This window comes from Euprymna scolopes, chromosome 41 (genome assembly GCF_053919585.1).
Source record: "Euprymna scolopes isolate OS-2025 chromosome 41, ASM5391958v1, whole genome shotgun sequence".
NCBI classification, from domain to species: domain Eukaryota; kingdom Metazoa; phylum Mollusca; class Cephalopoda; order Sepiida; family Sepiolidae; genus Euprymna; species Euprymna scolopes.
This window is the reverse complement of record NC_136522.1, coordinates 15,800,328-15,818,240: the sequence shown is the minus strand read 5'-3', so window position 1 is coordinate 15,818,240 and position 17,913 is coordinate 15,800,328. Positions and strand designations below refer to the sequence as shown.

Below are 17,913 nucleotides of genomic sequence, written 5' to 3'. Positions count from 1 at the left end.
TAAATTAAATTATAAAAAAATATTGTCGAAATTAGTAACATATCCAAGAATTACGAAAAATGATGAAATGTGAGTTGATCGATGTGTGTGTTTGTAATGAAATAATCAGCTTAGACAATATATCAAAGTTATTATTTTAGTAAGGGGGCGATACAGTTTTAATAAAAGGGCCAGAATAATATGATTGTGCCTTCCTTCGTGCTGAACAGAACGCCCATAGAATTCCCAGCAACAATATATTACATACGAAAAATGCTGCTGTGGAATTTCTAGAGGTCCCGCTAGTTATTATTATTATTATTATTATTATTATTATTATTATTATTATTATTATTATTATATTCGAAAAACGAGGCTGATATTCGATAAACGTGATCAGTCTCATATTTTTGTCCAAGGTTGCCAGATTGGCTTTTTCAGGTTAGAATTTCGGGAATTATTTCTTTTTTGGGAACAGTTTGGCCTTCAAATATTGTATTTGGCCATTTTCAAAGCGTAACGTACGGACTAACTACAGAAGGAAAAAGCAGAATATTATGTAGATATGTAAAAGTGTTCTTCCATCTTCCCTAAGCAAATGACCTTATGCCATCCTAGAAACAAAGTGGTCAAAAAATGTTATTATAAAGAAGAGAAAATAAAAAACGAATCATGTAAGGGAGATAAATCTTTGCAGGTAAGAATATAAATTATTTCCCTTGCATTATACTAGCCTAGGTGCCCGACGTTGCCCGGGTGTTTGGAGATGTGTGTTGAGCAAAAAATAAAAAGTGGTAGTAGGCAGGCAGGCTCGAACCCATACCGCAAAGGGGGAAAAGAACGTGAAAAAAAAAAACTTGACGTCTTTGTCGTTGTGTCCATCGCCAAACCGCAAGTGGCGAAGGTTTAAATTAAGGCTAGTAAATCGAAAAGAGGGGATAACTTTTGAAAATACCGGCGAAAAAAAGCGACCCCTCCTTGTAGAAAAGTGCCCAGTTGAGGGTGAAGAAATTAATGTTTTTAGCCAATTTTTCGATATTTGTCGTCCGAAGGGTTTCGCTTTAAAATGCTATCAATCTTGTGAAAATCCGTCGCTTCTGTCGAAGGTTTTAGGCATACATACATACATACATACATACATACAAACATAAATACATACAAACATACATACATTTAAACAGGTGAGATTTAATATAATAGATGATTCATAATTTAAAATTGTCACAATTGTAATCATCTTTCTTCTAAGCGGAATAATGACTTTTTTTAAAAACAATCTGGAGCAAATATTTGGATATGTTAAACAAAATAAAGGGCAGAAGAAAATAAATTGGCTAGGCAAAATATAATATCGATATGTTAGATGCGATGCTATTAAGATATAAATTCTAATATCTGATATTGATAACTTTTTATATGACTTATCAATATATCTATAAAAGTGAGAATGCGTGTATGTGCGTGGGGGGGCGACTCTCAATCTATATACTCAACGAATTTTTCATCTAAAGACTATAAATTTGGTATGTAGGATATTCAGACACGCTGAAAACTTAATCGGATTTCATTCGGAAAAAACGGTCTTCTAAGTGGTCAAAATTGCAAAATAGGTGCTTGGGGAGTCATCGGATTTTTATCTGTTTGTCAATTGTTTCACTACTGCGCATGCGTGAATCGTTCAAGGTATGATCCCTTCTGATTGATAGTTATATCAGATAACGTAAAAATCACCCTTTATTCACGTTAAGATTGGCTTTCTTGTACTCTTGATCGTGTTTAATCATCCAGTCAATAAACAGCAAAAACCGGAAGTTAAAAGGAGTAGATAATCTTGACTATAACGGTTTGAATTTGATATTTCATAAATAGCAGTAACGAGGAAAAAATTAGAAAAAGAAAGTAAAACAAAACTAAAACTTGGTTTCAGAGACTTACAAGAAAAGATAGTGGAGGACTTTGGTCACAACGACACTGGTTGATTCAAAGAACACCCGGAATGGCTTTCCCTGCTCTTTGATGGCACTTGCTGCCATTCCGAAGACGAATCCCATTGTGATCATTCCTGGAAGACAGAAAAAACAAAAAATAAAATGATACACGCTTTTTTTTTTCTTTTACTTGAATAGAGTGTTGACAAAATAAAATGCATTAGTCGTTGCTTGCAGGAAATTAGACAAATATTCGATGCCTTCGTTCAGTTCCAAGAGACAATGGATACCCTCTGTAAGGGTAGCTGAGCGTGTAATTTTGAGGCAAGGGTTGCGCAATTTCCAATCAATACGTGTGGCCTCCGACAGACCGCCGACCCCAAACGTCGTGTGTGTCGCGGACTTTTCGTCAACTTCTTATCTTTTTATGACCGATTCGTCATTTTCTCACCGGCGACTGTCAATGAGAACATACGTGGGTCCACAAAGTAGAAATATTCAAATAAAACAAACAAGAAAAAGACAGCGCCAATACTTCACACACACACACACACACACACATATATATATATATTTGTAGTCATCGATATACAGTCCTGTTTCGTTGCATCACAACTCATTAGTGCCGCTAGACTAGCACCTCTCCCAAGCCGAAGATTGAACCTAGAACCATCGCGTTGATAGTCAGTAGCTCTATCGATCGACCCATGGGAGCGGTGCCCGCAAATAACCTCGCCGAATGTCTATTTTAAACATATCGGTTGTAATATAGGCGTGTGTGAAACTATAGACCAACCCCCGCGTTCTGTCAAGGCTAGGCCCGTCTGTCAGTCGTCAGCTCATCTCGATCTCTGTCTTCCTGTCAGCTCTAGAAATTGTCCATGCATCGTCAACCGCTCTCAACAACCAACTGACTACCCGACGTCGCGATCTCAAGTCCCCCATCCCGGTTACCCGGAAGCTGCCCTTCCCTTTCTAAGCATCTCACTGATAACCCCGTCAAGTGTCGTTGGTTCTCTTTGTTATCTGTTCTGTAGGTTTCTGTAGATCTAAAGGCTCAATCTAAAAATGCCTACAGATTCATTGTTTGTTACCTCCTCTTTCTTTGTTTATTCTAAGCCGTTTCATATCGCTTTGCCTATCACCCTCCCCCACTGTAATTGTGAGGCAAGAGTTGCGCAATCCCAACTACACTTCTCCTGAATCGGCACTGCTTGAGTTTAGTGGCAATGAGAAGTACTAGACGACTGGAAATAATGCCGAGATAAGCGGAGAGCACATAAACCACCTGGAATTCCCAAATGGTCACCCATTTTAGTACTGACTAGGCTCAATGTTGCTTAACTTCAGTGATGTAACGAGAACCTGTGTGTCCGAGTAATTATGCCTCAGGTTATGCCTGCAGCGTCACAACTGCATACAAATATGAGAAATAAGTTTCGAAATAATACAAGTATGGCAAATACGTTGAAATAAAACGTATTAAAGAAGGCATACTAGATAGAGGGAAAAAATCTATATATAAAGTTAGGCATGCGTATATGTCTTTATGTTTCACAGGATTTTGTACAGAATTCACTCTGGTTCTATCAGATAAGGCTGTCTGAAGATACCGGCTTTCTGAACTAAAATGCATCAAACACTTTAGGACTCCTCAGGCTTATGCGCATAAGCCTGAGGAGTTATAGAGTGGATGAAACGCCGAATATTCAGTGTAGCTTAGTCGCCATATATATTTTATAACTTACTAACTAGCTCTACCTACGTATTGAGCATTTTTGACGTAAATACTTAAAGTTTACGCATAAATCTATACTTTCGTATATTAATTTTATGTGAGTAAATGAAGTAGTTATATATATTTATATTAGTGATGGGATGATCCCAAATTTCCCCGATTCTGATACAATTACCGATTCCTTTCTAAATTTCCGATTCCGATACGATTTTCAGTTCCGATTCCGATTCTTTTGATATTAAATATTTAATCAGCGATTTTTTTTTTTTTTTTTTTTTTTTTTTCAAATTTTCAAATTTCCGGGTAATTTCCGCCAACATTTTTCTCTCAAATGTTTCCCTTGTAATTGATTGAAAATTGTAAGACAAAAGGTTAATTTTGATTTTAAAACAAGGCCAGATTGCCTCAGTTCGTCGTTAGTGTACAACATGTCGACGATTGGTGGACAAAATGAGAAAACGATGTAAGAACAGAATATTTAACAACGGCCCTCCAATTGTTACGAACGAATTTCTAAATAAGGTTACTATTAAGAAAGCCATTTTTAACATGGAGGGGGATGGCTTTGTTAACTATTCTGTGCCTTGCCCTTATGAAGGAATGATTTATTTATTTATTATTTATATGCGAACGACTACATGACGGTTAACTCATTTGCATATTCCTTAGAAAAACGAGCGTTAATTAATTACTTGTACATGTTTTTATGAAATTTGAACCTGCAGCACACTTTCGACTTGTTTTTAGCTGGCAAAAACTGCTGCTAAGGAGACAAGATTGAAACAAAACAGTTTACATCGGCAGGGTAAGTCGAATAAAATATTATTGTGATATCACTTTTGTGCATGCGCAAAATTAAACATTCATAGCTCAAAGTTCCTTAATTGTTAAGCTTCCGTAACTATCTGTCGGTAGCTCAGATGGTAACGACCCTGGAGAGATAAAGGATCTGGTTTCGATTCCGGTGGATGGTACTCAATTCACATGTTTTTATAACTTTTGAGATCATTTACAAAATAATCAATAGACAATTGGCTTTATAATAAGAAATGAGAAATCTGCATGAAATATAATATAACATTTGTGCATATTTTACGACTGGGCAACACCGGGCGGCCTGCTAGCAAATTAATAAAATCACAAAAATAGTTAACAACGAAAAGTGATGCAACAATGAAAGTAAAAAAACAAACAAACAAAAAAAAAACACCCTTCCAAGCAACGTTTGGTTAGGGGCAGGTAACTATAGATCAATAGTTATTAGACTGTCACTTACCTAATACGTTGGTGCTTTCCTGATCTGTGAGATAACGTTCGAAGTGCGTGCTGTTTAACCGGGTAATGTTGTGGTAACGAGTCTGTGTCTGTTGAAAGGAAATCAATTAAAAAATACCATCAAACTGTATTCGTTGGTGTAGTATTAAGGGGAGACAATTAATTAATGGGAGAAAATCAAAGGGATACAATCAATGAAAGGTAACAATAAAGTGGAAAAACTCAGTCAAGAGAAGACAATCAATGAAAGGGAGATAATCAGTTGAGGAGAGAGAGTGTGTGTGAGAGAGAGAGAGAGAGAGAGAGAGAGAGAGAGAGAGCGAAGGGTAGATAAATGAAGAGGAGACAATAAATGAAGGAGAGAAAATCAATCAAGGAGAGCAAATCAATCGCGGGAAGACAATAAATCGATAGGTAGACATTAAATGAACTGGGAGACAATCAATGATGGGTCGTAAGATCGATATAATTATAAAACTCTGTGGACCTTGCTAGCTTGCTTGCTTGAATCTTGTATTCGACCATCGAACTATTCCATCTTATATATATATATATATATATATATATATATATATATATATATACGTATGTCTATGGCTCAGAGGTTAAGGAATGAGGGTAGAGAGTTGTATGTTTTCGCATCGATTCTAGCTGAGAGCACCCAAGTCATATATATATATATATATATATATATATATATATATATATATATATATATATATATATATATTAGTTTTATCTCGCTTCTATCGATTAGGTTTTATATAATAATCGATAGAGAATTGTCTTTATAATCATAAATACGTAATCTGCATGAATTAATTTTATATTTAAGCGTATCTTACGACCGGTCAATGCCGGGCGGCTTGCTAGTATTTATAATAATTGAGGGGCATGTGTTATTAACAGGATAGCAATTCTAGGGATCTGGATGAGGAGAAAGGCGTTAGAGTTCATAAGAAGAAGGATAAAAGTCATGGGAACGGAGAAAACTACACTATGAAAATGTTCCTGGAAGCGAGTAGATACGTACGTAGTTGTAGTTTTAAGGCAAACCGAGTTCACGTGTGGTTTATAAGTATGTGTTGCTGATATTGAGAACCAGTCTACGTGCACAGGTCAGCCATTATGAGTATTGAACTCTTCCTGTAGACTTTAAAGCCTGTGGTTCGGCGGGTTTCAGTTTGGATCCCAAGTTTGATGGTTGATGTGGGCGACGTAGACGAGTTAGACAAATTTGACAGCTTGAGAAAAAGACTATTAGCGAGCACTACCTTTTATAAACTTCAAGTGCTCTATTTGCATAAGAAATTCAGAATCGAAATATTAGTAATGATTCTGCTTGGTATTGCTGTTTGTAATCTGCAGGTTAGGGTTAGGGTTAGGGTTTGTTGTTGTTTGTAGTCTGCAGGTGCACTGATGAGAATCAGTTCAACGCACCAGAAAAAACTCTGTGCACAATTATTGGCTACAGACACTATAAAAATGTTGGCGACTATTGTCGAGGGCAACCCTGAGGCTCTCTTATTCATTAACTACATTTAGAAGGATTACTTTATTTATTTTAAATCTACGTTATATAACACTGAGTATTTAACATCAAGTATCTGTTTTTAAGTTTTGTAGTATAACACGTTCAAGGATTGAACTCTGGTCTTCCAGCCCATTAGCAAACACTTTAATAATTATGGGAAATGGGTCGGTAATCGTCGATTATTGTAAATTTCTTGTTCTATCAAAGGAGAACAAGCTTTTGTATCGCAAATTTGTCTTCATGGCTGCCTTAAGATTAAGAAAATCTTCAGAATGTTTTCTCTTTATACATTTTATCCAACCGAAGATTTTCATCTTTAAACTTGCGTCCAAAGAGAAGCGCCATAAAACTTTAATTATTTCAGAGGAAGTCGATGACAGACACCGCTAATGTACAACTGGCGCCAACAAAATTTAAAAACCCCGTCCAGAGCATTCAAAACCTTTTAATAATCAAGTGAACTCCCTCAGATGGGGGCATATAGACATTTAGCGAATAGATGCGAAAAGTTTACAAAGGCACTTCATCTCTGGATAAATGACCAATAAATAAAATAAATTAAACTCTGTGAATCAATGTTAAATCTGTAAATGAGATATATAACCCATTAAGTCAGAGTTGTGCAGGATCATTATAGAATTCCAGAAACTCATCAGAAAGAGAGCTTGTGCCATCCTTCCGTCGGTTTGTAAATAGAAGCCTACATCAGTCCCGAAAGACAATTAATATCTCCTGTAAGAGTAGCTGTGCATGTAATTGTGAGGCAATCCTCCAACCACACCTCTCCTGAATCGACACACCAGTGACAAGGTGAGGTCCAGGACGACGGGAAACAATGGCGAGATAAGCAGAGAGAATCTACAGCACTTGGAATTCCCGAGCGGTCACCCATCTTAGTAATGGCCACGCTCAATGTTGTTTAACTTTTGTGATCTAGCGGGAAACGGTTTTTCAACGTGGTTATTTCGTAAGTGATTATGTTGTAAGTGATTATGTCGTAAATGATTATGTTGTAGGTGATTATGTCGTAAGTGATTATGTCGTAAGTGATTATGTCGTAAGTGATTATGTCGTAAGTGATTATGTCGTAAGTGATTATGTCGTAAGTGATTATGTCGTAAGTGATTATGTCGTAAGTAAAAACATGGACAAATTAGTGTTGAGCTCCCAAAAATGAACAGAGCAAAATGACGGCCATCTTGAATACATGCTCGAACGTAAAGAAAAGAGTTTGCTCTGATCTAAATAAGAAAAACAATCTATTTACTTGCCTCCCCATGAGGGTAGAGTTAGACACAAAGCCAGTATTGAATGTGGAGAAATCCAATGTGAGAGAGAAAAGCGAGATAGATGTGATGGAAATATACGTACGAAGTGCCTTCAATAGGTTTCCAGACTTTTTCATATGGGTACTTTTATTGATAGTACACAACAGAAAATGTAGTCCCCTTCGAAGTAATCTCCTTCAGTTGCAAGGCACTGTTGTAGCACTTTGGCACTTCTTTGAAAACACTTTGCACATAGGAACTTCTTAAAAACATTTTGCACATAGGAACATCTTCAAAGCACTTTGCACATAGGAACATCTTGAAAGCACGTTGCATATAGGAACTTCTTGAAAACACTTGTCACATAGGAACTTCTTGAAAGCACTTTTCACATAGGAAATTCTTGATAACACTTTTCACATAGGAACTTCTTGAAAGCACTTTTCACATAGCAACTTCTTGAAAACACTTTGCACATAGCAACTTCTTGAAAACACATTGCACATAGGAACTTGTTGAAAACACTTTGCACAGAGAGACTTCTTAAAACACTTTGCACATAAGGACTTCTTGAAAGCACTTTGCACATAGGAAATACTTGAAAACACTTTACACATAGGAACTTCTTGAAAACACTTTACACATAGGAACATCTTCAAAGCACTTTGCACATAGGAAATTCTTGAAAACACTTTGCACATAGGAACTTCTTAAAAACACTTTGCACATAGGAACATCTTCAAAGCACTTTGCACATAGGAACATCTTGAAAGCACTTTGCACATAGGAAATTCTTGAAAACACTTTGCACATAGGAACTTCTTGAAAACACTTTGCACATAGGAAATTCTTGAAAACACTTTGCACATAGGAATTTCTTGAAAACACTTTGCACATAGGAAATTCTTGAAAACACTTTGCACATAGAAACCTCTTGAAAGCACTTTGCACATAGGAACTTCTTGAAAACACTTTGCACATAGGAACATCTTGAAAGCACTTTGCTATTGGAACATCTTGAAAGCACGTTGCATATAGGAACATCTTGAAAACACTTTGCCCATAGGAACCTCTTGAAAGCACTTTTCACATAGGAAATTCTTGAAAACACTTTGCACATAGCAACTTCTTGAAAACACTTTGCACATAGGAACATCTTGAAAGCACTTCGCACATAAGAAATTCTTGAAAACACTTTGCCCATAGGAACTTCTTGAAAGCACTTTTCACATAGGAAATTCTTGAAAATACTTTGCACATATCAACTTCTTGAAAACACTTTGCACATAGGAACATCTCGAAAGCACTTCGCACATAAGAAATTCTTGAAAACACTTTGCACTTAGGAACTTCTTGAAAACACTTTGCAGATAGGAAATTCTTGAAAACACTTTGCACATAGCAACTTCTTGAAAATACTTTGCACATAGGAAATTGTTGAAAACACTTTGCACATAGAAACCTCTTGAAAGCACTTTGCACATAAGGACTTCTTGAAAACACTTTGCACATAGGATCTTCTTGAAAACACTTTGCACATAGGAACTTCTTGAAAACACTTTGCACATACGAATATTTTGAAAACACTTTGCACATTAGGACTTCTTGAAAACACTTTGCACATAAATGATGCAAAAAGCGAAAAAGATATACGTAAAGGGGGAATGATGTGGATGGAAAGCTAGGCTCTATTTACATGCCTCCCGACGAGGGCTATGTTAGACACAATATTGGTTTTTAACCTGGGGAAAATCCAGCTCCTCAGAATGGGCACTTTGAATTGGAACACAAATATGAATTGCCTCATTATAGAACGTGAAGGAAGAGAGAGAGAGAAAGAGAGAGAGAGAGAGAGAGAGAGAGAGAGCGATAAACAAAGAGAAAGGAGAGATGGATAGAGAACCTGTGAGAGAGAATGATGGATATGGAGATATACCGTTACACACTTAGGTGCCAACACGTTGTAGCAGACTATGTAGCATGGAACATAGGACAAGGAATAATTCGACGCCTTTTTTTTGTAACAACGACAGTTACTCCCCATTCTCCCGCTATGCATGTCTTGCGACTGTGACGTCACCCATGTCTCTAACGAGATCGTCTTCTCTATCATGCTCTCTCTCTCTCTCTCTCTCTTTCTCCTTTTTTATAGTCGTTTTCTTTATTCTTTATCATGACGTCATTTCGCACGGCTCAGTATTTGCTTACGTGCGTTTGCGCTCTGTTACAGAGAGAACGGGGGAGAAAACTGCAGAAACACTAGTTTTGGATGTCTTTATATTTAAAAATTACTTCGCGAATCATATATATATATATATATATATATATATATATATATATATATATATATATATATATATATATGATAAGACAGGGGTACTTTCGAAATGAATGATTCTGATTAAAACACAATTGAACCATGATACTTGACTTCTGCGTTTTAAACGGAAGCCCTTTCTTAAAAAGAACCAAAATGCTTTATATGAAAAGATTAAGTGGCTGCAGACATTTAATTTTTCATTTCCGACCATTTTCGCCGGAAATAGATATGATACATAACTACAGATGTAAAGAGTTTCAGGATGGTTTATGCAAAAGAAAAAATAAATAAATTAACAAAAAAATGCAACAATTTTAGATTAATCAAAAACAATAAATGGTTGTAAACATTATGATTAGTTAATGTTAAAATTTGAAATTGATGTTTTTTTAAAATTTATTTTAGAAGTTATCTTGTTAGTGTTCGATGAAAAACTATTGCCCTGTTCAGGTGCTCCATAATGTTCTGAAATTTGGGAAACCCTAAGGTAGACTATAACATATTGGGGACTAATTTACTGCGGGCATTAGAGATTCATCCAGCTGCACGGAGAGGGATCTTCCTGCTAATATATGATGATTGCAACGTCTTGTCAGACGAGTGCCACTCCCTCAGACACTTAAAGTCCATGAGCCCAAAAATGACTTCCACCGCCGCAGGACCATTTTAATAGACAAATGCCTGAGGGAGTATCTATACACAGATGATGTTACAGAGTCTTAGCTTTGTACGACAGTTGTCTCTCTCTCTCTCTCTCGGTTCAAAATGTTGAGATCCAGCAACAAGCAAGAGCAACTGCAAGTTAAACTGCAGACTAGCTTAATGCGGGTACTGGTCTCCCGCTTTATGGTTTTTTAAATCAGAGATTTGCTTCTCCTAGAAAGGTTGCCTTCATCACGGCTTATGGGAGCCCTCTCCACTGCTAATATATATATATATATATATATATATATATATATATATATATATATATATATATATAGGGTGACAAAAAAATGGGCCCCCAACTCTAATTAGGCCCCGTTTCTTAGTGTTTTGGCCATATGAAATGAAACTTTGGTCATAAATAGTTTATTATATTCAAAACATCACATCAAAACACTAGGGTCTTTGGCCTTTTTTTCTCCGTTCTACAGCATATGTTCTAGATGGCCTCCATTTAGCTTTTGTTTTTTGGGGGGTCACCCTGTATATATATATATATATATATATATATATATATATATATATATATATATGAGCAAACAGTTAATGAAATATGTTAAAAACACTTTGAAATGAGTTAAAAACATATTTAATCTGAAAAGGAATATATATATATATATATATATATATATATATATATATATATATATAAGAGAAAGAAACATTTTCTATATATAAATACTGTTTATATTAGTTTAAAGTTTACCATTGCTTATATTATATAAACACTACACCCCTTTATTATATATATATATATATATATATATATATATAGATATATATATATATATATATATATATATATATATATATATATATATATATATATATATAGATATAGATATATATATATATATATATTAGGCTAACAGGAAGGTTCCTGCGATATTTTCGATTTTGATTTCAAATGATGTATTTTCAAATAAGTTTTCGTTATTATACTTTTACTTTATACATCATTTTAAAGAGCGTTTTTCGCTCTATCTAATCATTTAAATTACAATCGTTTTGAAACAATTATGTCTTCTTTTCAGAACGTTGAATGCAAGATGAAAAGAAGCAAATTCGCATAATTTTCTTATTTCAATTCAAGCTAGGCCGAAAAGCTGCTGAAGCAGCTCGTGATATCAACGAAGCGTTTGTGCCCAGGAACCATTATTGAACGCACAGCACAATGGTGATGTAACAAATTTCTTGCAGCTGATGAGCGTAGTGGCCGACCATTGAATGTTGACAACGATCAATTAAGAGCCTTAGTCGAAGCAAATCCACGCACAACTGTTCAATAACTTGCTTCTGAATTAGACGTTACGTATACGACGATTTCCAACCACTTAAGAGAGATTGGAAAGATAAAAACCTTCATAAATGGGTGCCTCACGAATTGAACAACATCCGAATGAAATGCCGTTATGAAGTGTCATCTTACTTTCTTTTACACAACAAGAACGACCCGTTTGACTTGCGATGAAAAGAGGGGTTTTACGACAAATGGCGATGCTCAGCTCAGTGGTTAGACGCCAAAAAAGCTCCGCCACACTTCCCGAAGCCAGAGTTGCACCCAAAAAAGATTATGTTTCATCAATTACAGTTGTTTTCGTTGCAGGCGAAACTATAACGGTATTGTCAGCAAATTACGGTAGTGAAGTATTGTCAACAAATTACGGTAGTGAAGTACTGTCAACATATTACGGTAGTGAAGTATTGTCAAAAAATTACGGTAGTAAAGTACTGTCAACAAATTACGGTAGTGAAGTATTGTCAACAAATTATGGTAGTGAAGTACTGTCAACAAATTACGGTAGTGAAGTATTGTCAACAAATTACGGTAGTGAAGTATTGTCAACATATTACGGTAGTGAAGTATTGTCAACAAATTATGGTAGTGAAGTACTGTCAACAAATTACGGTAGTGAAGTACTGTCAACAAATTACGGTAGTGAAGTATTGTCAACATATTACGGTAGTAAAGTACTGTCAACAAATTACGGTAGTGAAGTATTGTCAACAAATTACGGTAGTGAAGTATTGTCAACAAATTATGGTAGTGAAGTACTGTCAACAAATTACGGTAGTGAAGTACTGTCAACAAATTACGGTAGTGAAGTATTGTCAACAAATTACGGTAGTGAAGTATTGTCAACAAATTATGGTAGTGAAGTACTGTCAACAAATTACGGTAGTGAAGTATTGTCAACAAATTATGGTAGTGAAGTACTGTCAACAAATTACGGTAGTGAAGTACTGTCAACAAATTACGGTAGTGAAGTATTGTCAACAAATTACGGTAGTGAAGTATTGTCAACAAATTATGGTAGTGAAGTACTGTCAACAAATTACGGTAGTGAAGTATTGTCAACAAATTATGGTAGTGAGGTACTGTCAACAAATTACGGTAGTGAAGTATTGTCAACAAATTACGGTAGTGAAGTACTGTCAACAAATTACGGTAGTGAAGTATTGTCAACAAATTACGGTAGTGAAGTATTGTCAACATATTACGGTAGTGAAGTATTGTCAACAAATTATGGTAGTGAAGTACTGTCAACAAATTACGGTAGTGAAGTACTGTCAACAAATTACGGTAGTGAAGTATTGTCAACATATTACGGTAGTAAAGTACTGTCAACAAATTACGGTAGTGAAGTATTGTCAACAAATTACGGTAGTGAAGTATTGTCAACAAATTATGGTAGTGAAGTACTGTCAACAAATTACGGTAGTGAAGTACTGTCAACAAATTACGGTAGTGAAGTATTGTCAACAAATTACGGTAGTGAAGTATTGTCAACAAATTATGGTAGTGAAGTACTGTCAACAAATTACGGTAGTGAAGTATTGTCAACAAATTATGGTAGTGAAGTACTGTCAACAAATTACGGTAGTGAAGTACTGTCAACAAATTACGGTAGTGAAGTACTGTCAACAAATTACGGTAGTGAAGTATTGTCAACAAATTACGGTAGTGAAGTATTGTCAACAAATTACGGTAGTGAAGTATTGTCAACATATTACGGTAGTGAAGTACTGTCAGCAAATTACGGTAGTGAAGTACTGTCAACATATTACGGTAGTGAAGTATTGTCAACAAATTATGGTAGTGAAGTATTGTCAACAAATTACGGTAGTGAAGTACTGTCAACATATTACGGTAGTGAAGTACTGTCAACAAATTACGGTAGTGAAGTACTGTCAACAAATTACGGTAGTGAAGTACTGTCAACAAATTACGGTAGTGAAGTATTGTCAACAAATTACGGTAGTGAAGTATTGTCAACATATTACGGTAGTGAAGTACTGTCAGCAAATTACGGTAGTGAAGTACTGTCAACAAATTACGGTAGTGAAGTATTGTCAACAAATTACGGTAGTGAAGTACTGTCAACAAATTACGGTAGTGAAGTATTGACAACAAATTACGGTAGTGAAGTATTGTCAACAAATTACGGTAGTGAAGTATTGACAACAAATTACGGTAGTGAAGTACTGTCAACAAATTACGGTAGTGAAGTACTGTCAACAAATTACGGTAGTGAAGTATTGTCAACATATTACGGTAGTGAAGTATTGTCAACATATTACGGTAGTGAAGTATTGTCAGCAAATTACGGTAGTGAAGTATTGTCAACAAATTACGGTAATGAAGTATTGTCAACATATTACGGTAGTGAAGTACTGTCAGCAAATTACGGTAGTGAAGTACTGTCAACAAATTACGGTAGTGAAGTATTGTCAACAAATTATGGTAGTGAAGTATCGTCAACAAATTACGGTAGTGAAGTACTGTCAACAAATTACGGTAGTGAAGTATTGTCAACAAATTATGGTAGTGAAGTATTGTCAACAAATTACGGTAGTGAAGTACTGTCAACAAATTACGGTAGTGAAGTATCGTCAACAAATTACGGTAGTGAAGTATCGTCAACAAATTACGGTAGTGAAGTATTGTCAACATATTACGGTAGTGAAGTATTGTCAACATATTACGGTAGTGAAGTATTGTCAGCAAATTACGGTAGTGAAGTATTGTCAACAAATTACGGTAGTGAAGTATTGTCAACATATTACGGTAGTGAAGTACTGTCAGCAAATTACGGTAGTGAAGTACTGTCAACATATTACGGTAGTGAAGTATTGTCAACAAATTACGGTAGTGAAGTACTGTCAACAAATTACGGTAGTGAAGTATCGTCAACAAATTACGGTAGTGAAGTATCGTCAACAAATTACGGTAGTGAAGTATTGTCAACAAATTACGGTAGTGAAGTATTGTCAACAAATTACGGTAGTGAAGTATTGTCAACAAATTACGGTAGTGAAGTATCGTCAACAAATTACGGTAGTGAAGTACTGTCAACAAATTACGGTAGTGAAGTATTGTCAACATATTACGGTAGTGAAGTACTGTCAACAAATTACGGTAGTGAAGTATTGTCAACAAATTACGGTAGTGAAGTATTGTCAACAAATTACGGTAGTGAAGTACTGTCAACAAATTACGGTAGTGAAGTACTGTCAACAAATTACGGTAGTGAAGTACTGTCAACAAATTACGGTAGTGAAGTACTGTCAACAAATTACGGTAGTGAAGTATTGTCAACAAATTACGGTAGTGAAGTATTGTCAACAAATTACGGTAGTGAAGTACTGTCAGCAAATTACGGTAGTGAAGTACTGTCAGCAAATTACGGTAGTGAAGTATTGTCAACAAATTACGGTAGTGAAGTACTGTCAACAAATTACGGTAGTGAAGTATTGTCAGCAAATTACGGTAGTGAAGTATCGTCAACAAATTACGGTAGTGAAGTATTGTCAACAAATTACGGTAGTGAAGTACTGTCAACAAATTACGGTAGTGAAGTATCGTCAACAAATTACGGTAGTGAAGTATTGTCAACAAATTACGGTAGTGAAGTACTGTCAACAAATTACGGTAGTGAAGTATCGTCAACAAATTACGGTAGTGAAGTATCGTCAACAAATTACGGTAGTGAAGTACTGTCAACAAATTACGGTAGTGAAGTATTGTCAACAAATTACGGTAGTGAAGTATTGTCAACAAATTACGGTAGTGAAGTATTGTCAACAAATTACGGTAGTGAAGTACTGTCAACAAATTACGGTAGTGAAGTATCGTCAACAAATTACGGTAGTGAAGTATTGTCAACAAATTACGGTAGTGAAGTATTGTCAACAAATTACGGTAGTGAAGTATCGTCAACAAATTACGGTAGTGAAGTACTGTCAACAAATTACGGTAGTGAAGTATTGTCAACAAATTACGGTAGTGAAGTATTGTCAACAAATTACGGTAGTGAAGTATCGTCAACAAATTACGGTAGTGAAGTATTGTCAACAAATTACGGTAGTGAAGTACTGTCAACAAATTACGGTAGTGAAGTATTGTCAACAAATTACGGTAGTGAAGTACTGTCAACAAATTACGGTAGTGAAGTATTGTCAACAAATTACGGTAGTGAAGTATTGTCAACAAATTACGGTAGTGAAGTATTGTCAACAAATTACGGTAGTGAAGTACTGTCAACAAATTACGGTAGTGAAGTATTGTCAACAAATTACGGTAGTGAAGTACTGTCAACAAATTACGGTAGTGAAGTATCGTCAACAAATTACGGTAGTGAAGTATTGTCAACAAATTACGGTAGTGAAGTACTGTCAACAAATTACGGTAGTGAAGTATTGTCAACATATTACGGTAGTGAAGTATTGTCAACAGATTACGGTAGTGAAGTACTGTCAACAAATTACGGTAGTGAAGTATTGTCAACAAATTACGGTAGTGAAGTACTGTCAACAAATTACGGTAGTGAAGTATCGTTAACAAATTACGGTAGTGAAGTATTGTCAACAAATTACGGTAGTGAAGTATTGTCAACAAATTACGGTAGTGAAGTACTGTCAACAAATTACGGTAGTGAAGTATTGTCAACAAATTACGGTAGTGAAGTATTGTCAACAAATTACGGTAGTGAAGTATTGTCAACAAATTACGGTAGTGAAGTACTGTCAACTAATTACGGTAGTGAAGTATTGTCAACAAATTACGGTAGTGAAGTACTGTCAACAAATTACGGTAGTGAAGTATCGTCAACAAATTACGGTAGTGAAGTATTGTCAACAAATTACGGTAGTGAAGTACTGTCAACAAATTACGGTAGTGAAGTATTGTCAACATATTACGGTAGTGAAGTACTGTCAACAAATTACGGTAGTGAAGTACTGTCAACAAATTACGGTAGTGAAGTATTGTCAACAAATTACGGTAGTGAAGTACTGTCAGCAAATTACGGTAGTGAAGTACTGTCAGCAAATTACGGTAGTGAAGTATTGTCAACAAATTACGGTAGTGAAGTACTGTCAACAAATTACGGTAGTGAAGTACTGTCAACAAATTACGGTAGTGAAGTATTGTCAGCAAATTACGGTAGTGAAGTATCGTCAACAAATTACGGTAGTGAAGTATTGTCAACAAATTACGGTAGTGAAGTACTGTCAACAAATTACGGTAGTGAAGTATCGTCAACAAATTACGGTAGTGAAGTATTGTCAACAAATTACGGTAGTGAAGTACTGTCAACAAATTACGGTAGTGAAGTATCGTCAACAAATTACGGTAGTGAAGTATCGTCAACAAATTACGGTAGTGAAGTACTGTCAACAAATTACGGTAGTGAAGTATTGTCAACAAATTACGGTAGTGAAGTATTGTCAACAAATTACGGTAGTGAAGTATTGTCAACAAATTACGGTAGTGAAGTACTGTCAACAAATTACGGTAGTGAAGTATCGTCAACAAATTACGGTAGTGAAGTATTGTCAACAAATTACGGTAGTGAAGTATTGTCAACAAATTACGGTAGTGAAGTATCGTCAACAAATTACGGTAGTGAAGTACTGTCAACAAATTACGGTAGTGAAGTATTGTCAACAAATTACGGTAGTGAAGTATTGTCAACAAATTACGGTAGTGAAGTATCGTCAACAAATTACGGTAGTGAAGTATTGTCAACAAATTACGGTAGTGAAGTACTGTCAACAAATTACGGTAGTGAAGTACTGTCAACAAATTACGGTAGTGAAGTATCGTCAACAAATTACGGTAGTGAAGTATTGTCAACAAATTACGGTAGTGAAGTACTGTCAAC

The 17,913-nt window shown here is 35.5% G+C and overlaps 1 protein-coding gene across 1 annotated transcript in view; it reads right to left on the bottom strand.

Moving 5' to 3' along the window:
* Nucleotides 1-17,913, bottom strand: part of LOC145266361 (excitatory amino acid transporter 1-like) — a 183,501-nt gene that overhangs the window by 23,088 nt on the left and 142,500 nt on the right. The window contains exons 6-7 of the mRNA XM_080121984.1: nt 4,922-5,009; nt 1,915-2,041 (exon numbers count right to left, since the gene is read on the bottom strand). Coding sequence (XP_079978110.1) covers nt 1,915-2,041; nt 4,922-5,009 — 215 coding nt within the window. The remainder of the gene's footprint in view (nt 1-1,914; nt 2,042-4,921; nt 5,010-17,913) is intronic.